This window comes from Agelaius phoeniceus, chromosome 6, assembly GCF_051311805.1.
Source record: "Agelaius phoeniceus isolate bAgePho1 chromosome 6, bAgePho1.hap1, whole genome shotgun sequence".
In the NCBI taxonomy this organism is placed as follows: domain Eukaryota; kingdom Metazoa; phylum Chordata; class Aves; order Passeriformes; family Icteridae; genus Agelaius; species Agelaius phoeniceus.
In genome coordinates, this window is record NC_135270.1 from 62,525,632 (window position 1) to 62,548,660 (window position 23,029).

Below are 23,029 nucleotides of genomic sequence, written 5' to 3' on the forward strand. Positions count from 1 at the left end.
TATAGCTGACATTTGGAAACAGCAGCAGAAATTACTCTGGGAGGTTCTCAGTGTAAAATCTGATGCTGCACAGGTGAGTTACAGGGATTTCCTTTGTGTTTTAAAGGATTTACTTGTATGAAGGAGGAAAACAGAATTTATCTATAATCCAACCTGAATATTTCTAGAAGTTGTGTTAATACCAGGTCTGTCATCAATATTTAGCACAAACTCCTTTTTTTTTTTTTTTATTTCTACTTCATTTCACTCTAGCTTTCCTCATTTCTGCTGTGATTTTTTGCATATCCTGATTTAAATAAGTAAAAACAAGGGATGATATTTTTTTACCTGTCCCCAGTGAATGGATTGCCAACATTTTGCAGAAAAGTTGAAATTCCACAATGGTTTGGGTTGGAAGGGACCTTAAAAACCATTTGGTTCCAACCCCTACCATGGGCTGGGACAGCTTCCAGTACACCTAAATATGTGTGATTTCAGTACATTTTCAACTATAAAGCATTTCTAGTGATAGTTTAGAAAACAGTTCAGAAAAACTAAAAAAACCTCACACAATCTCAATTTTCTGCAACTTCCTGACAGGAGGGTGGGGGACAGGAGGGTCAAGCTCTGCCAGGGGAGGTTTAAATTGGATATCAGGGAAAATTCCTTCTTCAGAAGAGTCTATTTCAAAATAATGGAACTTCCTTTTCCATGATCATCCACCTGTGTGGGATAATTCTCTGGAAATCCTGGAAATCTTCCAGGTTGTAAAGCCAGAACTGGGGCAGGGACCTGCCTGGTGCTGAAGGTGAGGCTGATTAATGCCCCATTGTGTCTGAGAGCTGGGAAAGTGCATCAGGAGGAAATTTAAGGATGAAATTTCAGGATGAAATCACGTGTGCCACAGCTCTGGGGGATTCTGAACCTGGAGCTGGTTTTACAAGTGTAAAATATCTTGTGTTTTTCCCCTTTTTAGGGAAACATTGCCATGGGTGCCCTTTAGAGCAGAGTTTTTCTCCTATTTTTGATAAATACAGCCTGGCAAAATAATTTTGTCGTGTTTTTATTTCTTTTAAAGGATCATACAGCATGAAAGATGATAATTTTAGCAGTGCAAACATTTACATTTGACCTTTATCCACAGTGTATGAGATTTCTGAGTAGAATCTGATATTTGGCTGTCTCACAACCTTGTGAGCACGGGACAGAAATCTGAAATACCACCCTGGAGAAATGGTCAACCCAGAGTATTTTGTTGTGTTCCCATTAGTTACAAGTTTCAAATTTGCATTTTATGTTGTACTTTGAAAAAATCCTGAATTTACAAAAGGGATTTTTAGAAATCAGAGTGGTTTTGGGGATAAAAATAGTATTTATCCCCATAATTTATTCAACAATTACAATATATTACTGTAATAATTATAAATATTATTATAAATATTAATGAATATATAATTATTATAAATATAGTAATACATAATATTACAATTATATGTATTATATTATATTATTATCTGTTATATTAATTACATAACATTATATTATATGTTATATTAATACAATATATAACATTAAAAACTGGTGGTATTGTTTCTCTGTTGCCCTTGCATTTGCCTCTGGGAATTAAGGCTGAAGAAGACCAAAATGAAAGCAAAAAAACAACAAAACACCCATATTTTCACAGTTTCACTAGGGAGAGAAGCTCAGATTGAGACTTTTACTCCTTGAGAAAGTTACCAAAACCCCTTCTGAATTGGCAGGTGAATAAAATAATGATTTCCACAAACACAGGCCTCAATATTTGCTTTTTTTGCAAAACAGCTAAACTGAAATGAATAAAAATAAAATGTGAAATGCCTGAAAATTCTTTCAAACCATAGAACTTTTCCTCCTTGGTGGAAAAACCTTCAGGATCTGCATCAGAGCCTCCTCTTTGCCTGAGCAAAGGGCTCAAAGTGCTGGATGGATCCTTCCTTCCACAGGCACAGGATTATCCCTGATTGCTGCTCCTGACTCATCCAGCAACATCTGAAATTATCCCTCAATTGCTTCTCCCACCTTCAGGATTCTGCATTTCACACCTTTCCCATGCTCTTTGCATTTCCATGGCTGGCAGCAAGGAAAAATAGAATTTCCAGAGGTAGACATCTGGTTTTTCCCTTCCCTGTACTGTTCCTCAGCTTCCCAGAAATTCTGAGCCACAAAACTCTTCCTTTCTTGAATATGGAGTTGTTTGGGCATGGAAAACTAAAAATTCAGTGATTTAAACAACACAGGAGTGGTCAAATCCTGTTCTCTGAATTAGTTTTAGAATAAACTGAGGGATCCCAGCTGAGGGAATGTAGTGGGGAAAGGAAAAGAAGGATTCTGCCATGCCAGTGAGTGTAAGGAAGATTTCTCTTCAAGTCTGAAGGTAAAACAGAGTTTATCCCAAACTGCATGGCAAGTTGTCATAATTATGCCCACCAATTTATTGGCTTGAATTTTCCTTTAAAAAATTCACGGAATCCCAGACTGGAAGAGACCTTAAAACCCATCTCATTCCAGCCCCTGCCATGGGAAGTTCAGATGATCTTGGATGTGAAAAGGTTTTAAAAGAAAAATCCTTTATTTTTTCAGATTTTTTCAAGTTTTTTAGGCACCACCTTAAAGAACCAAAGAGGAACTTTCAGGTTTTGCTCAAAGCATGTTGCTACCAGGTGGATGGAGATGATATGAAAATCTGTGGAATTCCCTAATGCAGGAAGTTTCTGCTGGGTGGAGGAGATGGATTTAGCCTTTATACAAAGGCAATACATTTGTTCTCACTGTCTTTACATTTTTCTGTAGTAGCAAATCTTGAATTTCAGACTTTCTTTCTTTTACTGTTTGCTCTGTGCAAAATCCTTGAGTTCGCTGAAGGTGGCAGAATTCAGGATGATAAGAAGCAAAGAGAATCTTGCTCCTTCTTGGCTTAAATTTGGATTGTTGAGATGGAACTCATGGAAAGAAGATAGACAAGAGTTCCATAAACCAGCTCTGAACCCTTGGCTATTTCAAACTTTGAAACTCTTGAATTTAACCAGTTTGAAACAGGCAAAATAACACCTGACAATTAGCATTAAAGGGTAAAGGATGGGTAAATTAAAGGGCAAAGGTTTCTAAACTTGATGAATGTCCACTGATTTTTCCTGAACCTCTGACAAATATATTTAATTTCATGCACATCTACTTTTGGTTGGGGCTCTGTAAAAAGTCACTGACTTGAAATCACCGAAATTTCACCGAGTGCTTCTTTCAGTGTTCTTACCCTGCTGGAAATGAGGCAGATCTGAAAGAAACTCAATGTTTGTTGTGTGCAGCAATTGCAGGAGTGCAGTGAGGATGAAGAGGACAGGGAGTGCCTGAAGCAGGCCATCACTGCCCTGCTGAACCTGCAGTGCAGCATGGAGCGCATTTACAGCAAGCACTCCCCGCGCCGCCGGCCCGGGTAAGCACCCCAGAGCCTCCCTGCCTGCCCACAGCTGCCAGGGAGGCACATAAATCCCCTCCTCCTGCTGGAAAATGCTGATATTTCCTTTTCAAGGCACGTGTTGTTGCCAGTTTTCTTTGTGGATGGAGCAGCAGGCAAAACTTTATCCATTTGTAAGAATAATGTGAATATTTGTCTTGGTTTGAAAGGACAGGTGTCTGTTAAGGAAGGCAGGAGTCTCTCCTGAAATGGGAAATGTAAACTCCTTCTCTATGAATTATTATCATTTTCAAATTAAGGGGGTTTCAGGTAAAGATATGGGAGTAGGAATAGCAGTTTTTTATTAGGGAAGAAAATAAAAATAAAAATAAAAAATGCAGTAATACAAAACAACAGTGACAGAATCAGAAATGGACCTGTCCCCTGTGTGTCAGGGGGTGGCACAGCCCCATCCCATGGGGGCTCAGCCCTCCTGCAGTGCCAGCTGTGGCTCTGCTGGAGCAGGGATCCTGCACAAGGGGGGAGTTTTCCTCTGCAGCTCCAGGGCTGCTGCAGATGGGCCTGGGCTCCCTCTGGCCATGCAGGGCAGCAGAAGCTGCTCCTCTGGCAATGCACTGGGCAAAGGCTGCTGGGCTGTCCCAAAGCTCAGATTGGATCCAGGTAGGAATGCTTGGCTCCTGCCCTGGGCAATGCAGCATCTCCCCATGGGATGCTGGGATTGGATCAGCCCTGCAGGGACACTCAGTGGCCATGGACAGCAGAGATCTCCTGGAGGGAGGATTGGCTGTGGGGGAGAGAAAGGAAAAACTGCCCCATGAACAGCAGAGAACTGCCCTACTTCTAACAGATGGGAAATAGAATACACACCCCAAAACCACATCTTACAACCCAGGACAATATTCTACTCCTGCCCAGCCAAAGCAGTGCATGTGGCTTATTTGGAACTTGATTTGGGCATTTTGAGGGCAAAACAATCCAGATTTCAGCAATGAATTCTGTTAATTATTTTAGACTTTTGGGATGGCAAGTCTGGAACGTCCCCGGTGTGACATTTTCTGTTCCTCCTCACAGGGAGCCGGTCTGTCGCTTCTATCACCGGCAGATCAGGAGCAAACACTTGGCCATCAAAAAAATGAACGAAATCCAGAAAAACATCGATGGCTGGGAGGGCAAAGACATCGGGCAGTGCTGCAACGAGTTCATCATGGAAGGGGGGCTGACAAAAATCGGGGCCAAACACGAGCGCCACATCTTCCTCTTCGACGGGCTGCTGATCAGCTGCAAAGCCAACCACGGGCAGTCGCGCCTGCCCGGCTACAGCAGCGCCGAGTACAGGCTGAAGGAGAAGATTGTCATGAGGAAGATGCAGGTGGTGGACAAGGAGGACACTGCAGAGTACAGGCACGCCTTCGAGCTGGTGTCCAAGGACGACAGCAGCGTGCTGTTCGCCGCCAGGTCGGCCGAGGAGAAGAGCACGTGGATGGCGGCGCTGATCTCGCTGCAGTACCGCAGCACCCTGGACAGGATGCTGGACTCGGTGCTGCTGCAGGAGGAGAACGAGCAGCCCCTGAGGCTGCCCAGCCCCAGCGTCTATCGCTTCGTGGTGGAGGACTCTGAGGAGAACATCGTGTTTGAGGACAGCCTGCAGAGCAGGAATGGAATTCCCATCATCAAAGGGGGCACGGTGGTGAAGCTCATCGAGAGGCTGACCTACCATATGTATGCAGGTATCCTCAGCTGTGGGTTTGAATCCTTTCATCTTTAGGGTTCTTTCTGCTTGTAATGAAATGTAAAGTAAGATCTGCAGGGAGTAAAGATATGTTATTAAATCACCTGACTTTGCAGGCAAAGCTGTGAGAAAATTCTGCGTATGCAAACCTTTCATCCCCCAAAAAAAAACACCAAAATGTTTCCATGTTTCATACGGCCATGTTTCAATGGAGTTGTTACAGGCTGAGGCTCTGTGAAGGAAGAAAAGAGTTGAAGGTTATTTATATTTTTCTTTTTCTTTTTAGATGTATTTTTTATATTTATTACATTCAGCCCGCCACTCTGTGAAGTATCTGGGTTGGAGGTTATATTTATTATATTTTTTTATTTTTTAATTTATTTTATTTTATTTTATTTTATTTTATTTTGCTGTATTTCTTATATTTATTACATTCAGACCACCACTCTGTGAAGTATCTGGGTTGGAGATTATATTTATTATATTTACTGTATTTTTTATATTTATTACATTCAGCCTGCCACTCTGTGAAGTATCTGCGTTGAACGTTATATTTATTTCATTTTTTAACTTTTTTTTTTAAATTTATTTTATTTATTTTTTTATTTTGCTGTATTTTTTATATTTATTACATTCAGACCACCACTCTGTGAAGTATCTGAGTTGAAGGTGTGGTTTTGGTTTTTTTTGGTTTTTTGGGTTTCTTTTGCTGTATTTTTTATATTTATTACATTCAGCCCGCCACTTTGTGAAGTATCTGAGTTGAAGATTATATTTATTTAATTTTTTTAACTTTTTTTTTTTTTAGTTTTAGTTTGCTGTATTATTGATATTTATTACATTTGGCCTGCCACTCTGTGAAGTATCTGAGTTGAAGGTTATATTTATTATATATTTTTTTTTAATTTTTATTTTATTTTTTATTTTGGTGTATTTATATTTATTACATTCAACCTGCCACTCTGTGAAGTATCTGGGTTGGAGGTTATATTTATTATATTTACTGTATTTTTTATCTTTATTACATTCAGCCTGCACTCTGTGAAGTATCTGGGTTGGAGGTTATATTTATTATATTTACTGTATTTTTTATCTTTATTACATTCAGCCTGCACTCTGTGAAGTATCTGGGTTGGAGTGGATGCCAATCACCATCAGCATTTTTCAGCCTCTCAGTGTCTGAAAGGCCCAGAAGTGAAAGCTTGAGGAGTTCCATGAAGTGCTGATGCTGAGAAAAATGTTTGCTCTCAGTTTTGGGGTGCAAGGGGAAGCTCTTGGGACTGATGTGCAATTTTTGTTAAATTTCCCCAATAGCTCAGCTGGTCAGGGAGAGTTATTTCTCAGGGCAGGCTGAGACAGAGGTTTTAAGAGAATATTGGATGTGCAGTTCAGTATTTTTCAGGGAAATGCACCGAAGAACTGAGTGAAAATTTCCCAAACCCTGTCATTCCTGGTGTTTTTCAAATACAGTGTTTGCCTCACAACCCCAGTGTCTTCTCTACACGTTAAACTTTGTCTTTGTCTTTTATTTCTGATCCTTTGCAACTGGATAAAAACCCACTGCTGTCATTTTCTTACTCAATCCTTACAGATCCTAATTTTGTCCGGACTTTCCTGACCACCTACCGCTCCTTTTGCAAGCCCCAGGAGCTGCTGAGTTTGCTGATAGAAAGGTGAGCAGTGATCCTCCTTTCTGAAGGATGGAAAAGGCTTGGAATCACAGAATAAAATCCCAGAATGGTTTGAGAAAGGACCTTAAAATCCATCCAGTGCCACCCCCTGCCCTGGGCAGGGACACTTCCACTGTCCCAGGCTGCTCCAAGCCCTGTCCAGCCTGGCCTTGGACACTTCCAGGGATGGAGCAGCCACAGCTTCTCTGGGAATTCTGTTCCAGGGCCTTCCTACCTTCACAGCCAGGAATTTATTCTTCAAATCACATCTAAGCCTCCTCTCTGGCAGTTTGAAGCCTTGTCCTGTCACTCCAGTTCTTGATGAGTTTTGTATATTTGCAATCACAGAACATCCCGAGTTGGAGGGGACCCACAAAAATCAGAGATTCCAAGTGCTCCTTTCCTGCTCAGGATGCCAGTGTCAAATTTCAGTGTTCTAGTGAAGTTTATAAACCAGGAACTTTCAAACAATCATCCAGGTTTTCAGTGCAAACTTCCTTTTCCCAGTTTAAATGAGTTACCTGAGTGAGGCAAGAGCTGGAGCACCTGGTGTGCCTGGGCTGTGGGTGGTGATGTTGTGAGCTGCTGAATTTGCTCATGAGAGAGTTGAGTGCACGATGGAAATAAGGACAGAAATGTTCCAGGCAGTTTGTTTGAAGGCACAGAATTAAGGTAAACAGCATTTTAATGCAGTGTGGTAAAGCTGCTCTTTAGCTCTCATCTAATCTTCCCTTAATCATGCCAGCAGGTCCTTAAAAACCTTCTATCCCAGTCTAGACATGGTGTGATGAGCAGAGAGGCAGAGAATTAGCAGGGTGTGGAGCTGGGGTTAGGGAATTCCGGGCAAACCGGCTGGCAGAGCAGCACCTGCTGCTCCCCACGCTGAGTTTACAGAAATAACATTTCTCTAATCTGCAGCTTGTGCACAGAGGGGTTGTGTTTTATCCTGCTTGCCATCCCTGTGTGGTGTTTTTCCCCAGGTTTGAGATCCCTGAGCCTGAGCCCACGGAGGCAGACAGGCTGGCCATCGAGAAGGGGGAGCAGCCCATCAGCGCCGACCTGAAACGCTTCCGCAAGGAGTACGTGCAGCCCGTGCAGCTCAGGTGTGTGTGTGTGTGTGTGCCCCTGCCTGCCCTCAGCTCCTGCAGACTCCAGTCTCTGCTGGACACTTCAGCCATGTCTGCCAGCATCCTATCCCAAATCCTGTCCTGATTATCCCAGCGGCTGCTGGAGCTGGAGCTGGCCCAGCTGGGATCCCCACCCACGGCGCCTGTGGCTGAGGGATGTGGAGCTCAGAGCAGGGCTGGCCACGCTCTCAAAGCATTCCTTGTTCCCAGCCCTGGGAAGATAATTCCTCTGTTCCCAGTTTTCCAGCCCTGCTGGTGTTTCAGACCCTTTCCCAGCCCCGTGGATGTGTTTGCTCACAGACAGGGAGGCTCTTGTCTGTGCTGCACGTTGCAGTGGGCGGCAGGGAATCTTCAAGGTCTTGCTGACCAAGCTAATTTGGGGAACAATTAAGCATTTCTAGCATGAATGAGAGTAATTGTTGCCCTGATTGGGGATCGAGACAGGAGGAGACACAGATCACAAGCAGTGTTTGCTTGAGCAACTTTTAGTCATTCCTCTGATGAGTAACATCAAGATGTTCCTATTAATGGCACATTAATTTTACTAATAGTAATTATTACCATTAATTACCCACACAGAGAGCCCTCAGTTACTCTGCTAACACACACATTCCTGTTGAAACAACAGCAGTTGACTCAAAGGGTCACATTGACATGCCAGTACCTCTAAGGTGTTCAGAAAGTCACTCAGGGGTCCCATTTTTATCAGAAACCTGTGTGCATATATATATATATATAAAATATTTAAAAGATAAATCTGTGGGTAACCCTGTAGTTTTCCTCCACACAGAGCTGCCACCACCTTCTTGAACGTGATCCAAGTCACACAACCTCACTGTAACCTTGGTCCTCCTGCATGCTGCTGGCCTTGGGCAGCTTATCAGGCCCTTGGTGTTCCCACTTTATCAGCTCCTGGGGGTTCAGCAGCACCACAAGTCTCCACAGTTATCAGTTCCTGGCAGAGCTGCCTCTCAGCTCGTGCTCTCCCTGCTTCTGCTGTTTTCTGGGAGTTGTTTCTGGTCCTTACTGTGTATTTCCATCAGCTTGAAGCTGTCTTACAGCTGCAAATGAGTGGCTTTGAGCTGTTGGTGGATAAACTCAGCACTTAGTGCATTCCAGTGCTTTCAAAACATTGACCTCTGCTTCAGAGACTGCAGTTTGGGAAGAAGGGGGAGAAATGAAGGTGTTTATTCCTTCCCTGCTTCCCTGCACTCTCCATCTTGTAGAAAATGCAGTGGCCAGGCATGAAAGGGCTTGGACACAAATAGGAGGGCATGGGAAGGAGGAGGAGCTGAGCTGGAAGTGCAGTCAGCAGATCCAGGCACTCTCTGCCTTTCCCAGAGTTTTCACCACGGGATCTCAAGGGCAGAGATGGATTAGATAAGATCCTGTTACATGAAACTTGGATTAAAACTCTTGGAATGTGGCATTGATTTCCAGCCTGAATGATCTGTTTGGGCAGCAATTCTTTTATGGAATAAACCTTATTTGTTACCTTGCACACTGGGAAGAGGAGAGTTAAGGAATTTTCTGTGTGTCCTTCATTTGTCCTCAATGTAGGGCTGATTTTTGCTCAGGTGATAAATTGCACCTGGATAAATCAAAGTGTTGAAGGTGTGAGCTCAGCTTGTTTACCTGAAGAAGAGACAAACCAGTTTTTTATTCTGATTTATCCTGAGTGCAAAAGGCTGAAAAGCAGCTGGAGTTCACTTTTAGAGACTGATTTATTAATGCTTTGTGTAAGAAAGAATAGAGAAAAATCAAGAGGAAGTTCAGTGTTATCCTTAAAGGATGTACTGGATCTAATCAGGCCCTTTGGGTCATTAAAAATTGTGTAAGCAGGGCAGTAACAACAACTTTGAAGCTGAAATTTATGTGTAGGAAAGAAAGAATGACAAATTTGCTTCTTAACAAGTGGGAGATCCTAATTAACTTTTCATTTAAAAAAAAACACACGAAGAAAAAAAGGAAATTACAAGGAAAATTAGAAATCTCAATTTCATCTGATTTTGCTAAGTCTCTTCCTCATATCTGAAACCATCTCAACACTGGCATTTTTTATATTAGATTTTAAAATAGCACCAAGCTATATTTATGCTAAAACTATTCTTTAGAACCTATAAAATAGGTTTTAAGGAATAGTTTTAGCATAAATAGTTTTTAGGTTTTAAACCCCTGCCAAGCTCAGTCTTCGCTCTGCTCCTTTGTCCATGTGTATTTTGAGAGTCACCAAGTACATGAATCTGGAACTTGAGTTTTGTAGGATTGTGGTTCATTTTTATGGGATAAGCCATGGAAGTCCTTTAAAAGAGAGTTAATATTTTTTCCTCTTTCCTCAGAATATTGAATGTTTTCCGGCACTGGGTCGAGCACCATTTTTATGATTTTGAGAGGGATCTGGAGCTGCTGGAGAGGCTGGAGACCTTCATTGCCAGTGTCAGAGGTGCAGTAAGGGGGGTCCTGTTCCCTTCCCACCTTTTGGTACAACTTCCCAGGCTGATCCTGGTGGATTTTGGGCCTGAGAATACCTTTACACACATGAGTAATTTGAATGCCTTTAATTGAGCTGTTTATGAGGCTCCCCTCTACATGAGGAAGCTTTGGCCTGGAGCCTGAACAGCTCCTAAAAATGATTTCAAGCATGAGGATGATAATAATACTTTAAATATATTTCCTTCTGGACAGCATGGTCATCCTTGCCTGACTCTGTAATTCAGGCTGTCACCTTCCCCTTCTCCATAGAGAATTCCTTTCCTTTTGCTTACTGAGTTTTTTCCATCCTAATTTTTCCCATTTATATAAAGTTCCAACTGAAAATCATTAATCTTTTAGAAGAGGATATTGGGCCCATTTGGTATCTCTTCTTTATGAACTAGATTTTTTTTGGCAGCCTCTGTGGAGGGCAACAGTGTTGGCTTGTTTAATCCTTATCCTGGCAATTCCAGGTTTTCGTGTTTAGAGTGCCAGGTCTTGCATTGGGCAACATAATTCTGAAACAATTAAAAGACCCTGGACACAGGATCACTTTTTCCCACACCAAAACTGTCAGAGGATGTGGTTAAATAGAACAAGTTTCACATGTGTTTATTTGTCAGCTGATACAGGTGCAAAAACCTACAAGGGAAAAATAGAGAAATACAAAGCTAGTTAATCTACGTGCAGAAATGCAGAATTCTGAGCGTACATTCAAATTTCTGGGGAGTTGGTTTCACTCAATTACCAAAAGTCCTTTAAAATCAGAGGTTCCCAAAATGGTTTGGGTTGAAGGGAGCTTAAAGCCCATCCAGTCCCACCTCTGCCATGGCAGGGACACCTCCCACTGTCCCAGGCTGCTCCAAGCCCTGTCCAGCCTGGCCTTGGGCACTGCCAGGGATCCACAGCCTCTCTTGGCCTCCCCACCCTCCCAGCCAGGAATTCCAGTTCCCAATATCCCATCTAACCCTGCCCTCTGACAGTTTGAATCCATTTCCCCCTGTCCAAAATCCCTCCAGCCTGAGCTCCAGTTTCAAATACATTTATTTACAAACTCAAAATATTCCCTCCCCAGAGATTGCTCTGTAACACTGACATTTATGAAAGAACATGAATTTATTAAAAAGCAATTTATTGTAGCAAGATTGATGCACTTTTCCCCTCTCTTGGACTTGTAACCCTCTGTCAGTTTAAAACCAAACTTACAACAGCATTAAAAAACCTGCGTATGGTTTTGGTTTTTTTTAACGCTTTCTCTTCTACAGGAAAATCCATGAAGAAGTGGGTGGAGTCCATTGCTAAGATCATCAAGAGGAAGAAAGCCCAGGCAGACGGGGTCAGCCACAACATCACGTTCGAGAGCCCCCCGCCGCCGCTGGAGTGGCACCTGTGGCGCGTGGGGCACGGCGAGGCGCTGGAGCTGATGACGCTGCACCCCATCGAGATCGCCCGGCAGCTCACCCTGCTCGAGTCCGACCTGTACAGGCACGGCCCCCTCCCTCTCTGCTCCTGTTCTCTCTGCCTTTGGGAACACAGGGGGCTGCTGAGGAGGGCAGCAGCCTCCCTGAAATGGAACATCTAAAACCCCCTCCTGCTGTATTTGCGGGATGCCCCGATGAAGGAGGGAATGATGAATCTGGCTCCGTGCTCTCAGCAGGCTCATTTACTATTTTATGATACTATCATGTATTTGAGAATACTAAACTAAACTATACTAAAGAATACAGAAAGGATACTTAAACAATGCTAAAAGATAATAATGAAAACTCCTGACTCTTTCCAGAGTCTCAACACAGCTTAGCCCTGATTGGCCAAAGAGTGAAAACAACTCCCAGCAGAATCCAATGAAAAATCATCTGTGGGTAAACAATCTCCAAACACATTCCACATGAGCAAAACACAGGGGAAGCAAATGAGATAAGAATTGTTTTCCTTTTTCTCTGAGGCTTCTCAGCTTCCCAGGAGAAAAATCCTGGGTTGTAGGGATTTTCCAGGGAATATGAATGCCACACCCTCCCTCCAAATTGTTGTAATTTTGAAATTAAGTGGCTCTCAGGCAAAGATATGGGAGTAGGAATAACAGTTCTTTACTAGGGAAGAAAATTTAAAAAAAAAAAGCAGTAATACAAAACAACAGTGACAGCCAGCCCATGCCCTGTCCCCTGTGTGTCAGGGGGTGGCACAGCCCCATCCCATGGGGGCTCAGCCCTCCTGCAGTGCCAGCTGTGGCTCTGCTGGAGCAGGGATCCTGCACAAGGGGGGAGTTTTCCTCTGCAGCTCCAGGGCTGCTGCAGATGGGCCTGGGCTCCCTCTGGCCATGCAGGGCAGCAGAAGCTGCTCCTCTGGCAATGCACTGGGCAAAGGCTGCTGGGCTGTCCCAAAGCTCAGATTGGATCCAGGTAGGAATGCTTGGCTCCTGCCCTGGGCAATGCAGCATCTCCCCATGGGATGCTGGGATTGGATCAGCCCTGCAGGGACACTCAGTGGCCATGGACAGCAGAGATCTCCTGCAGGGAGGATTGGCTGTGGGAGAGAGAAAGGAAAAACTGCCCCATGAACAGCAGAGAACTGCCCCATCCAATAGGAATAGAATGCACACCCCCATTTTTCCAACCTAAGACTTTTTTTTTTTTTTTTATGTTAAGGTTGGGATTAAAAGTGCTTGAGGTGGTATTTTTTGTGTTTGGACTTAAGTGTTTATTATTTTTTATTTATATTATAGTGTTCTAAGTCCTGAGTTTTATAGTACTTCACTAAGAAGTTACAAAATGGCATTGTGTAGCTCTTTCTACAAGGCTTTTTAATGGCAAACTGTTTAATTAAGAAATTACTCTTAAATTATTTTTAACTTAATAACTAATTATTTGTGGTTTGCAACATGGATTTTTCTATGCATATAATACTACTTAAACTCATGAAAAAGGTGAAGAAGAGCTAGCTACTGCTTTAATACTTCCATCTTGTTTTTTATATATTACTATCTTTTAAAACTTTTAAACTCTGAGTTTTCTACCATGTGATGTTACACACTTCTGTTTAAACTATACACTCATAATCTTAGTGCTATTGTATACTTTTGGAAGCTTTCTCTACAGCTTCAGGTTAAATGTAATGTTTGTTTGAGGGTCAGCATCTTTCAACCCAGAAAGTCTAAAATTCTCAGCATCAGGGTTCCCACACTCTCGCACCTTTTTCTGTCAATATTTCAGCCAAAAAAATGCTCCCCATTTACACCATCAGTCAAAAATACACTGGGACTTGCAGAGTTTACAGGAAGAGGTTTCTTTGCTGTGTGCTCTATGTTAAAATATGCAAAGGAGTGCAAAAAAAAAAGAGTTTTTATCTCCATATCAGACTTGTGATAACAGAAATGCAGGGCAGAAAATTCAGGAGTCTTACAAAATTCAAATTATAAAATCCTATTCCTGCTTCAGTGATGGGAGATTTTGTGTTGAAACCAAGCTGTTGCTGCAAGTGCTTCACCTTCTTGTTTTCAGTTTCTAACTCTTTTGAAGTTGTTTTCTTGCCCTTTCAGAAAATTAAATGTCACTCCTTTGTAATTTTCTTATCTGAAAATGCTTCTTCAAAATTATCCAATTTCAATTAAGATAAAAATGTATTTCCTCCTGTACTCGAGCACTCAAAAAGTTGACTTAGAAATTATTGTAGAAATAATCTTTTAATGCAAAGACAGAAATGACAGTTTTTATTGGTACTGAGCATTCTGCCTCCTGTTTTGTCATTGCCAGGGCTGTGCAGCCTTCTGAACTCGTTGGCAGCGTGTGGACGAAGGAAGATAAGGAAATAAACTCCCCAAATCTCTTGAAAATGATTCGTCACACTACAAATCTCACCCTGTGGTTTGAGAAGTGAGTGCAGGGCAGTGCCATTGAGCACTTTTCCCCTGGATGTGCTTGGGGTTTGCTGCTTCATTTCTGCCAAATCCTCCCTTGACTTTCCAACTCGGACATGTGTAAGATGTGATTACAGAAATTCATACTTGAGATTCTGGACAGAGAGCCAAAATCTGCATGCTGGATGGGTTTCATGGAAAAAATCTGATTTCATAATTCAGCAAGTGTCAGGTTTTATTTCTCAGTGTTTCTCAAGTGCCATCTTTTGATCAGGTGCATCGTGGAAACGGAGAACTTTGAGGAGCGAGTGGCTGTGCTGAGCAGGATCATAGAAATCCTGCAGGTCTTCCAAGACCTCAATAATTTCAATGGAGTTCTGGAGATTGTCAGTGCTGTGAACTCTGTCTCTGTGTACAGGCTGGATCACACATTTGAGGTGAGTTTAGGGCATGAAAAGGGAAATTAAATCAGAATCCAGAGCTGGGTCCCACAGGGTTCTGGAGTGAAATCCATTGTTGGCAGCAAAGCCTCCCTGGAGTAAAGCAGAAAAAGAAGAAGGTGAATAAAATGCTTGGAGTTTTGTATGGCTCTGATAGGCAGCACAAGGCCTTGAAGTTAAAATCAAATGTTTAATTTTTATTAAAGACCAAATTTTTTAACTTTAAATTTAAAATAACAATCTGTTTTCAGTAGCCTGGCATCTTTTCTTCAGGATCCACGTGACTGAATTGTTGGGGGCTGCAATCCAGAGCAACCCATTGCCACAGGAGGTTCTTTGAAACCTTCATTCCAATTCCCAAATTTTGCTCAGAGAGCCAGGGATTTGCCTTGGATTTGCTAACCATGCTGTTGAGAACATTTCCATCCCTATTTTTTAAATTTTTTTTAATTTTAACTCAGGCACTCCAAGAAAGGAAGAAAAGAGTTTTGGATGAAGCAGTAGAATTAAGCCAAGATCATTTTAAGAAGTATTTAGCTAAGCTCAAGTCAATCAACCCTCCCTGTGTGCCTTTTTTTGGTAAGTGGCATCAAATTTTTTGTGGGGTGTCACTCTGAAGTTGAGTTTGCTGCAGATATATGGTTAAAAACTGCTTTTTTTTTTTTTTTAAATCAGGAATATACCTAACAAATATCTTGAAGACAGAAGAAGGGAATCCTGACTTCCTTAAAAGACAAGGGAAAGAATTAATTAACTTCAGTAAGAGGAGAAAAGTGGCTGAAATTACAGGGGAAATTCAGCAGTATCAAAACCAGCCCTACTGCTTACGGGTTGAGCCAGAAATCCGGGTAAGCAGCCATGAAAAATCTCTTTGGGGATTGGAGAGGGGGGAAAATGCCAAATAATCTTCTAACATTGGACTAATTTTGCATGAATAGTGATTATCAAAAGAGGGGGGAGCAGTGGGTGGTAGACAACAAAGAACCACACAAAGGAGCAGCCAAAAGTGGTGAAAAATGACATTTTGAATCACTGAATTCTGAGTATTTCATTAACATTTTCTCTATGTGCTTATTTTTTAAATATTCTTTTGAATTTGTTTCATTCAGAAATTCTTTGAAAATCTCAATCCCATGGGGAAAATACCAGAAAAGGAGTTTACAGATTATCTGTTCAACAAGTCCTTGGAGATTGAACCTCGGAACTGCAAGCAACCTCCTCGATTTGTGAGTTTTTCCCTGAAATTTCAGGAGAACACCCTGAGTTGGAAGGGAACCACAGGGATCATCAGGTCCAATTCCTGCAATATTTAATTAAAATCAAATTGCTAAAATGTACTGACCACTCTGAAAATAACACAGGGTTACCTCAATAAGCCAGATATATTTTCTTCAAAATTCCTTATCCTGAGTTGATTTTCCAACTAAACTTGATTCAAAAATACTTCTACTCCTGATGTTTGTCACTACTAAAATATATTACCTTTGTCTGATTTTAAAACTCACCTTTTTTCCTCCCCAAAACTTGAAATATTGGTGTTAAATTTGTATTTATCATACAGTCATATGATAAAATAGGGAGTAATATTTTTCATTTCACAATACCAAGAAGTCTTATATTAATACTAATTAAAATATTACTTTTATATGTAATATATTCCATTTTCTTTAAGATAATTTCTGGTTTTGTTTTGTCTAAATATTTTATATTATTGCAAAAACTGCAGACTTTACCAGGTGCAACCCTTTTTGCTGAAAAAAATACAGTTCCATGTAAAGGAGTAGCAATTTTGGGTTTAAAAAACCCAGCTCCTGGAGCTCAGAGTTCTTTTTTAAGCAGGAAAATCAAAATTTAGAGCACTTTTTTTTATATGTTGTAATTGCCTGAGGAACTGGAGCCATGTCTAATTTTTTGGGAGAGCTATAAATCATTTTTGCCATCTCTTGTTAGAGGAATGAGTAAGATGATGTTACAAATGTGGCAAGAAAACACCAGAAATTGCTGTTGCAAAAATGCTTCTGACAGTAATTTTATTAAAATCTTTTCTAAAAATAGGAGTCCAGTCAGCTGGGCAGGAATTCTTTACAGCTCATGATTTCCAAAGAGAGAATCTTACTGGAATTTCAGGAAAATCCAGTTGTGGCTGCTGTAATGTGCTGGACACTGCTGAAAGATGGGGACATAATTCACTTTGCAAGGCTCAGCTTTGATCTGTGCTGGATTAACCCAAGCCTATCCAGGCTGGGTTTGTCCACACAGTGACCTGGTGTAGGGATTTTGTCCTGGATAAACTGGAGGACAGGGACAACGTGTTTCCAAGTGTGTCCTTGGTCCTGGATGTGTGCAGGGCCCGGTGACCCTCTGGGCTTTTGCTGTTCCTGTGGTGTTGCTCTTGGGCTCTGCTGCAGCTCTGAGCAGCACCTGAAGCCAATTTTTATTTCCCAAGGCTGTTTTTCCCAGTGTTTTGTCCTGGTTGGCAGCAGAACCTGGACTCTTCATTCCTCATACTTGTGGGGAATAAAGAGATTTCTTCAGCTGCATGCACAGCTTCCCAGCAAACCCCTGCTGTGTAAATAACGCTGCACCTCCCATCAGCTGAACCCCTGTGCTGCTCGTTGAGAAATACTGCAAAAATACCTCACAGAGCCTTGGGAATGCTGCAGTGGGGAATGGCAGCAGTGTGGGAATGCTGCAGTGGGGAATGGCAGCGGTGTGGGAATGCTGCAGTGGGGAATGGCAGCAGTGTTTGGGAATGCTGCAGTGGGGAATGGCAGCAGTGTTTGGGAATGCTGCAATGGGAAATGGCAGCAGTGTTTGGGAATGCTGCAGTGGGGAATGGCAGCAGTGTTTGGGAATACTGCAGTGGGGAATGGCAGCAGTGTGGGAATGCTGCAGTGGGGAATGGCAGCAGTGTTTGGGAATGCTGCAGTGGGGAATGGCAGCGGTGTTTGGGAATGCTGCAGTGGGGAATGGCAGCGGTGTTTGGGAATGCTGCAGTGGGGAATGGCAGCAGTGTGGGAATGCTGCAGTGGGGAATGGCAATGGTGTTTGGGAATGCTGCAGTGGGGAATGGCAGCAGTGTGGGAATTGTGCAGTGGGGAATGGCAGCATTGTTGGGAAAGTTGAACTGGGAAATGGCAGCAGTTCTTGGGATTTCTGCACTGGGGAATGGCAGCAGTTTTTGGGAATGTTGCACTGGGGAATGGCAGCAGTTTTTGGGAATGGCAGCAGTGTTTGGGAATGTTGCAGTGGGGAATGGCAGCAGTGTTTGGGAATGGCAGCGGTGTTTGGGAATGTTGCAATGTTGGGAATGTTGCAGTGTTTGGGAATGTTGCAGTGTTGGAAATGTTGCAGTGAGGAACGGCAGCAGTTTTTGGGAACATTGCAGTGTTGGGAACGTTGCAGTATGGAATGCTGCAGTGTTGGGAACGTTGCACTGTTGGGACCCTGTTGCAGTGGGGAATGTTGCAGTATGGAACATTACAGTGTTGGGAACGTTGCAGTGTTGGGAACAGTTCTGATAACGTTGCAGTGTTGGGAACGTTGCAGTGTTGGGAAGGTTGCAGTGTTGGGAACATTGCAGTGCTAACAGCCCCCCTGTCTCCATCCAGCCCAGGAAAACAACGTATCCCCTGAAATCCCCCGGGATTAGGCCCAACACGGGCAGGCACGGCTCCACGTCGGGCACGCTGAGGAGCCACCCCCTGCCCCTGGAGAAGGAGCCCAGCAAGATCAGCTTCAGCAGGATCACCGAGGCCGAGCAGGAGACGGCGGCGTCCGCCCCCACCTCCCCCAACACCCCCTCAACGCCGCCCGTGTCGGCCTCCTCCGAGTTCAGCGTCTTCCTGGACATTGACCTCAACAGCTCTTATGGTAAATAACCACTTACCATGGGTCCATTATCGTTGGTGCTGTCCCTCAGGCTTCCCAAATGCATTGGAGGGGGGTGTGTGTGTGTGTGCCAGCATTTAAAAAAATAAACTGCAAGATGTGATTAAATTAATTCCCAGCGTGAGTTAAATTCTCCAGTTCAGGAGTGTTTTCCACAGGAAATTCTCATTCAGGTTTGCAGCAGATAAACTTGGGGTTTTGCTGATCTCTCAGGTTATTCAGGCATTTGTTATGTGCTGCAGTGCAGTGGTTGTGTCTGGAAATGGTTTAATGGATTTTTTTATTTCCCAGGTAACAACAGCATCTTCGCTCCTGTGAACTTGCCTCAGTCGAGTGAGTTTTGGAACTCTGTTAAATTTTAACTCTGCCTTTCCTGGGTTCAGGAGAGCTCGGTGGGGACTAAAATCTGAAATCTGGGATGGGAATGTGGGCTGCATTCAGAAGGGCTCCTTTTAGATCAGATGTCCAGTAAAGAATGTAGAGCCTAAAGCTTAAACTGCTGGTTTAGTTTGGGTTGGGTTTTTATCTCCAGGCTCTCACATGATTTTCCTTCTGTTTTTGAATGTCCTTGATGATTGTTTTGTTTGACTAAAGCTACAAATAAAGCAACTTGATAATTTCCTAATTCCACGTAATGAAAATAACTGCTCTGTTGCTGGGAAGGGACACATTTTGTGCTACATCTGTGAAGGATATCCTGCATTCACCTGGGTTTTCAGCTGTTCTCTTTATTTATTCTACACACATTTTTTTAAAATATGAGTAATTTAATTTTCAGCTGGAGAGCACAGGCCTGATGTAGACACAGAGCTCAATGCACTCCTAAGAGGAAAACAAAGGTGTGACAGAAATCACCAATACAAGTCAGGGGTTGTATTGTGTTTTAATTTGAGGATTTTTTTTCTCTCCCTCTGTAAGAAGTCACTTGGAGTTGCCTGGATTTATATTCCTGTCTCTCAGCATTGCCTGCAGACTGCTGATGCCTTTTTTTGATACTGGACATAGGAGAACACTTTGTGAGGCCTAGATCTGATTAAAGCAGTGAATTAAAGGATTTCATGCTGCTGAAGTTACTGGTTCATGTTGCTGTGGAGCACAAAGATCTTACTTGAGTTGCTTTGAGTTTGGCTTGATATTCCAGAATATGTTCCTCAGATATTGCACAAGGAGTAAAAGATCTGCTCTTCCTTCTCCAGAGACTTTCTTCAGCTCCTGGGGGAGCTTCCCTAAACTGAGTGATGAGCCTCAGAACCCTCCTCCCCTTCCTCCACGAAAAAAGATGGATCAGGATGCTTCCAATGCTAAGGTATTGCTGTCCTGGGTGGAATAACTGTGGTGATAAACTGGGCAATATCTAGAATCATTTCTCTTGGAAAAGACCTTGAAGATTGTCAAGTTCAGCCATTGATCCAAACAGGGCTCTGTCAGTCTAAAAGACTTTGAGATGCAGAGCTCCAGTTTCCTGGTTTTAAGTTTTGGATTCCCAGTGTCCAAACCCTGCTAGGAATTTCAGGAACAGAGTGTTCACATTCCCATCAAGGGCACAGCTGCTGTGCTTCTGACAGCACCACTAGCAGAGGTCAGGAGAATTCCTCATCTGAATGAGACTGCTCTTTATCCAAACATCTGGACAAGGGAAATGGCTTTAAACTGAAGGAGAGAAGGTTTAGATGGGATGTCAGGAATTGGGAATTCCTGGCTGGGAGGGTGGGGAGGCCCAGGCACAGGGTGCCCAGAGAAGCTGTGGCTGCCCCTGGCAGTGCCCAAGGCCAGGTTGGACAGGGTTTGGAGCAGCCGGGATAGTGGGAGGTGGGGGAGGAATGGGAGGGGATTGAAGTTCCCTTCCAACCCAAACCATTCTGGCATTCCGTGCTCTCCATTTCTTACACCTCCCTTTTCTCCACCACACCACAGGGAAATTCCAAGTCGGATGACGATCCTCCAGCAATCCCACCTCGGCAGCCGCCGCCTCCAAAGATCCAACCTCGCGTTCCTGCTTACACCGCCGCCCTGGAGCAGCCCCTGCAGAGCCCTCCTCCTCCTCCCCCGCGGGACCCCGTCCCCGACACCCCGCCCCCGGTGCCGCTGCGGCCTCCCGAGCACTTCATCAACTGCCCGCTGAGCCTGCAGCCGCCGCCGCTGGGCCGCTTCCCCCGGGAGCCCGAGTGGCTGCGGGAGGCCGGCTCCGGCCCCAGCTCCCCGGGCACCCCTCCCAGCACCCCCTCCCCGCGGGTGCTGCGCCGCTGCTGCGTCCTCAGCGCCAGCCACAACAACCTGGCCCAGCCGCCCGTGCCCCCCGTGCCGCCCCGGCACAACTCCAGCCCCCAGCTGCCCAAACTGCCGCCAAAGACTTACAAAAGGGAGCTCTCCCACCCTCCTTTGCACAGACTGTCTTTGCTAGAAAATGCAGAAACTCCTCAATGACCTTAGCCATAGTAGTCATTGACACTGGAATACTGTTTGTAAAGTTCCTCTTTTTTTTTTTTTTAATTTATTCGAAAAAAAAAAGGCAGTGTATTTTAGTATTTTCACAAATTATGCTCTTAAAGTGCTGCTGATCAAAAAAAAAAAAAAAAAAGGTTTAAATTGGAAAAAATTCAGACTACACACATTCCAGCCTGTGTGGTTGGACAGCATTACCCTCAGGTGAGCAGCAGCATTGCCTTGGTTCACATCCTCAGTGCCGACCGTTCTGCCAGGACACAAAACAGACCTTTTGCACTGTAAACTACACTAAGTGAATTTAAACTGACATCATTTAATTGCACTGAGCCAAAAAAAAAAGGTGCGTCTGTGGAATTTTTTTTCAAATTTGAGCACTAGTGGCCTTTTTTTAAAATTAAGGACACCCAGCAATGGGATGATCAAACAACACAAGGATTCCAGAGCGTCACAGATTTGAAACCTCTGACCACTTGCCTTGAGGTTCCTGAGTGACAGCTCCTGTTCTGGAATATTCTCATGCCATGTCTTAATTGCCATTGATTTGCTGCTGAAGACAAAGAAAAGAAAATAGGTTGAAATCTAAATACCAAAATATTCCTTTGGTCTTGGTTCTTTGGAGAAAGGATGAAGGAGGAGTACCCGTCTCGGATGTCGGGAAGGATCCCGAGTACTTCACGTGCATCCTGTTCAGATGTGCCTTTTTTGTTTTGATAGGCAAAGGTGTCTTAAGCTAAAGAGTTTGTCTGCTGTTGTGGAGAACAAAGCTATGCGCCTGTACAATTGTTTATATTGTATATTTCCAGATATGCTAATGACCTGTATAAATTGAAGTTGACTTCGAGGCCTATAACACAGTCTGCTACTCCTGGGATTGGATCCGGCCAGCAGCGTTTCCTCTGGCTTGGGAACAGTCCTGCCTTCCAGACCTAATAACTCCCTCTAGATTACACTTAACTTGTGAATCCACTTTGGAAATTGGTAGCATTTAAACCAGCAAACACTTAAAGCTTTATTAAACTTTTTAAACTGATAAGTGAATGGAACTTTTATTTGCCAGTCGAACAGCCGTGTTTGAACTGGTGTGAGAGTGAGTCTGTTTTACTGGTAGTTCTGTAGCAGCATTTATAAAGTGGCCTTCACATTTTATTTACTGGTTTGTGGCCTTTTACTGTGCTTTGTATCAGAGTTCTTAACAAGATTAATAAATCACCCCAGTCTTAATTTTTAAGAGCTTGAGCAGTGCGTGTTCCTTACAAGGACAAGGTTGGGAATTGCATTTTTGACAATACAAAATGGCCCAATTTTCCATGCTGCTGGTCTCACTTTGGCTCATCCCAGGCTTCCAAATCACACTCCAGCTTCTCATCAGTCTGCCTAAGCTGCTCCCATTGTCTTGGGCATTCCATTTGGAAAATTCTCCTTTTTGGAAAGGAGATAGGACTGAAGAGGGATGTTAATTAGAAATCCCCTGAGTTGGAAGGGATCCATCAGGAGTCCAACTCCTGGCCCTGTACAGGATCATACCAAGATCCCCCCAGTTTTCTCCTCCTCCCAATTTCAGATGTATTTTTCTATCTTTCTATCTTTTTTCTTTACTCCCTGTCTCCTCTGTGCTCCTTCCCTGAGAAAGAAGAGAGGGTTGGAATCCATTCACACTTTTTACAGGAGAGCTGCTTCATTTTGCTAAAATAAGGTTCAAGAAGTCCCAGATTTGTGATGCACAGACTGGAAGTGCAGGTAGCAAATGGAGGATGACTTGGAAAAGTGGAATTCTTTCTTAGATTATTTGCATTGACTCTTTTGAACTCCCCACCAGCAGCTATTGCTTAACAAGGAATAATATTTTTTCAGACTTCTCTGTGTTGTTGAAGAGGAAAAAATTCTCTGCCACATTTTAGAAAATACAGATGTCAGCTTTATGCCTTCCTGTATAAGTGCTTATGTCAGAACCATTTTGAATATTCCACAGTAA

The 23,029-nt window shown here is 43.2% G+C and overlaps 1 protein-coding gene across 1 annotated transcript in view; it reads left to right on the forward strand.

Moving 5' to 3' along the window:
- Positions 1–22,285, forward strand: part of SOS2 (SOS Ras/Rho guanine nucleotide exchange factor 2) — a 51,956-nt gene extending 29,671 nt beyond the window's left edge. The window contains exons 9-23 of the mRNA XM_054635592.2: positions 3,321–3,448; positions 4,502–5,157; positions 6,751–6,832; positions 7,810–7,932; positions 10,296–10,399; positions 11,694–11,913; positions 14,178–14,297; positions 14,556–14,718; positions 15,183–15,300; positions 15,397–15,569; positions 15,831–15,947; positions 18,333–18,594; positions 18,904–18,945; positions 19,809–19,918; positions 20,527–22,285. Of these exons, the coding sequence (XP_054491567.1) occupies positions 3,321–3,448; positions 4,502–5,157; positions 6,751–6,832; positions 7,810–7,932; positions 10,296–10,399; positions 11,694–11,913; positions 14,178–14,297; positions 14,556–14,718; positions 15,183–15,300; positions 15,397–15,569; positions 15,831–15,947; positions 18,333–18,594; positions 18,904–18,945; positions 19,809–19,918; positions 20,527–21,036 (2,928 nt within the window). The 3' untranslated portion in view covers positions 21,037–22,285. The remainder of the gene's footprint in view (positions 1–3,320; positions 3,449–4,501; positions 5,158–6,750; positions 6,833–7,809; positions 7,933–10,295; positions 10,400–11,693; positions 11,914–14,177; positions 14,298–14,555; positions 14,719–15,182; positions 15,301–15,396; positions 15,570–15,830; positions 15,948–18,332; positions 18,595–18,903; positions 18,946–19,808; positions 19,919–20,526) is intronic.
- Positions 22,286–23,029: the final 744 nt, after the last annotated feature.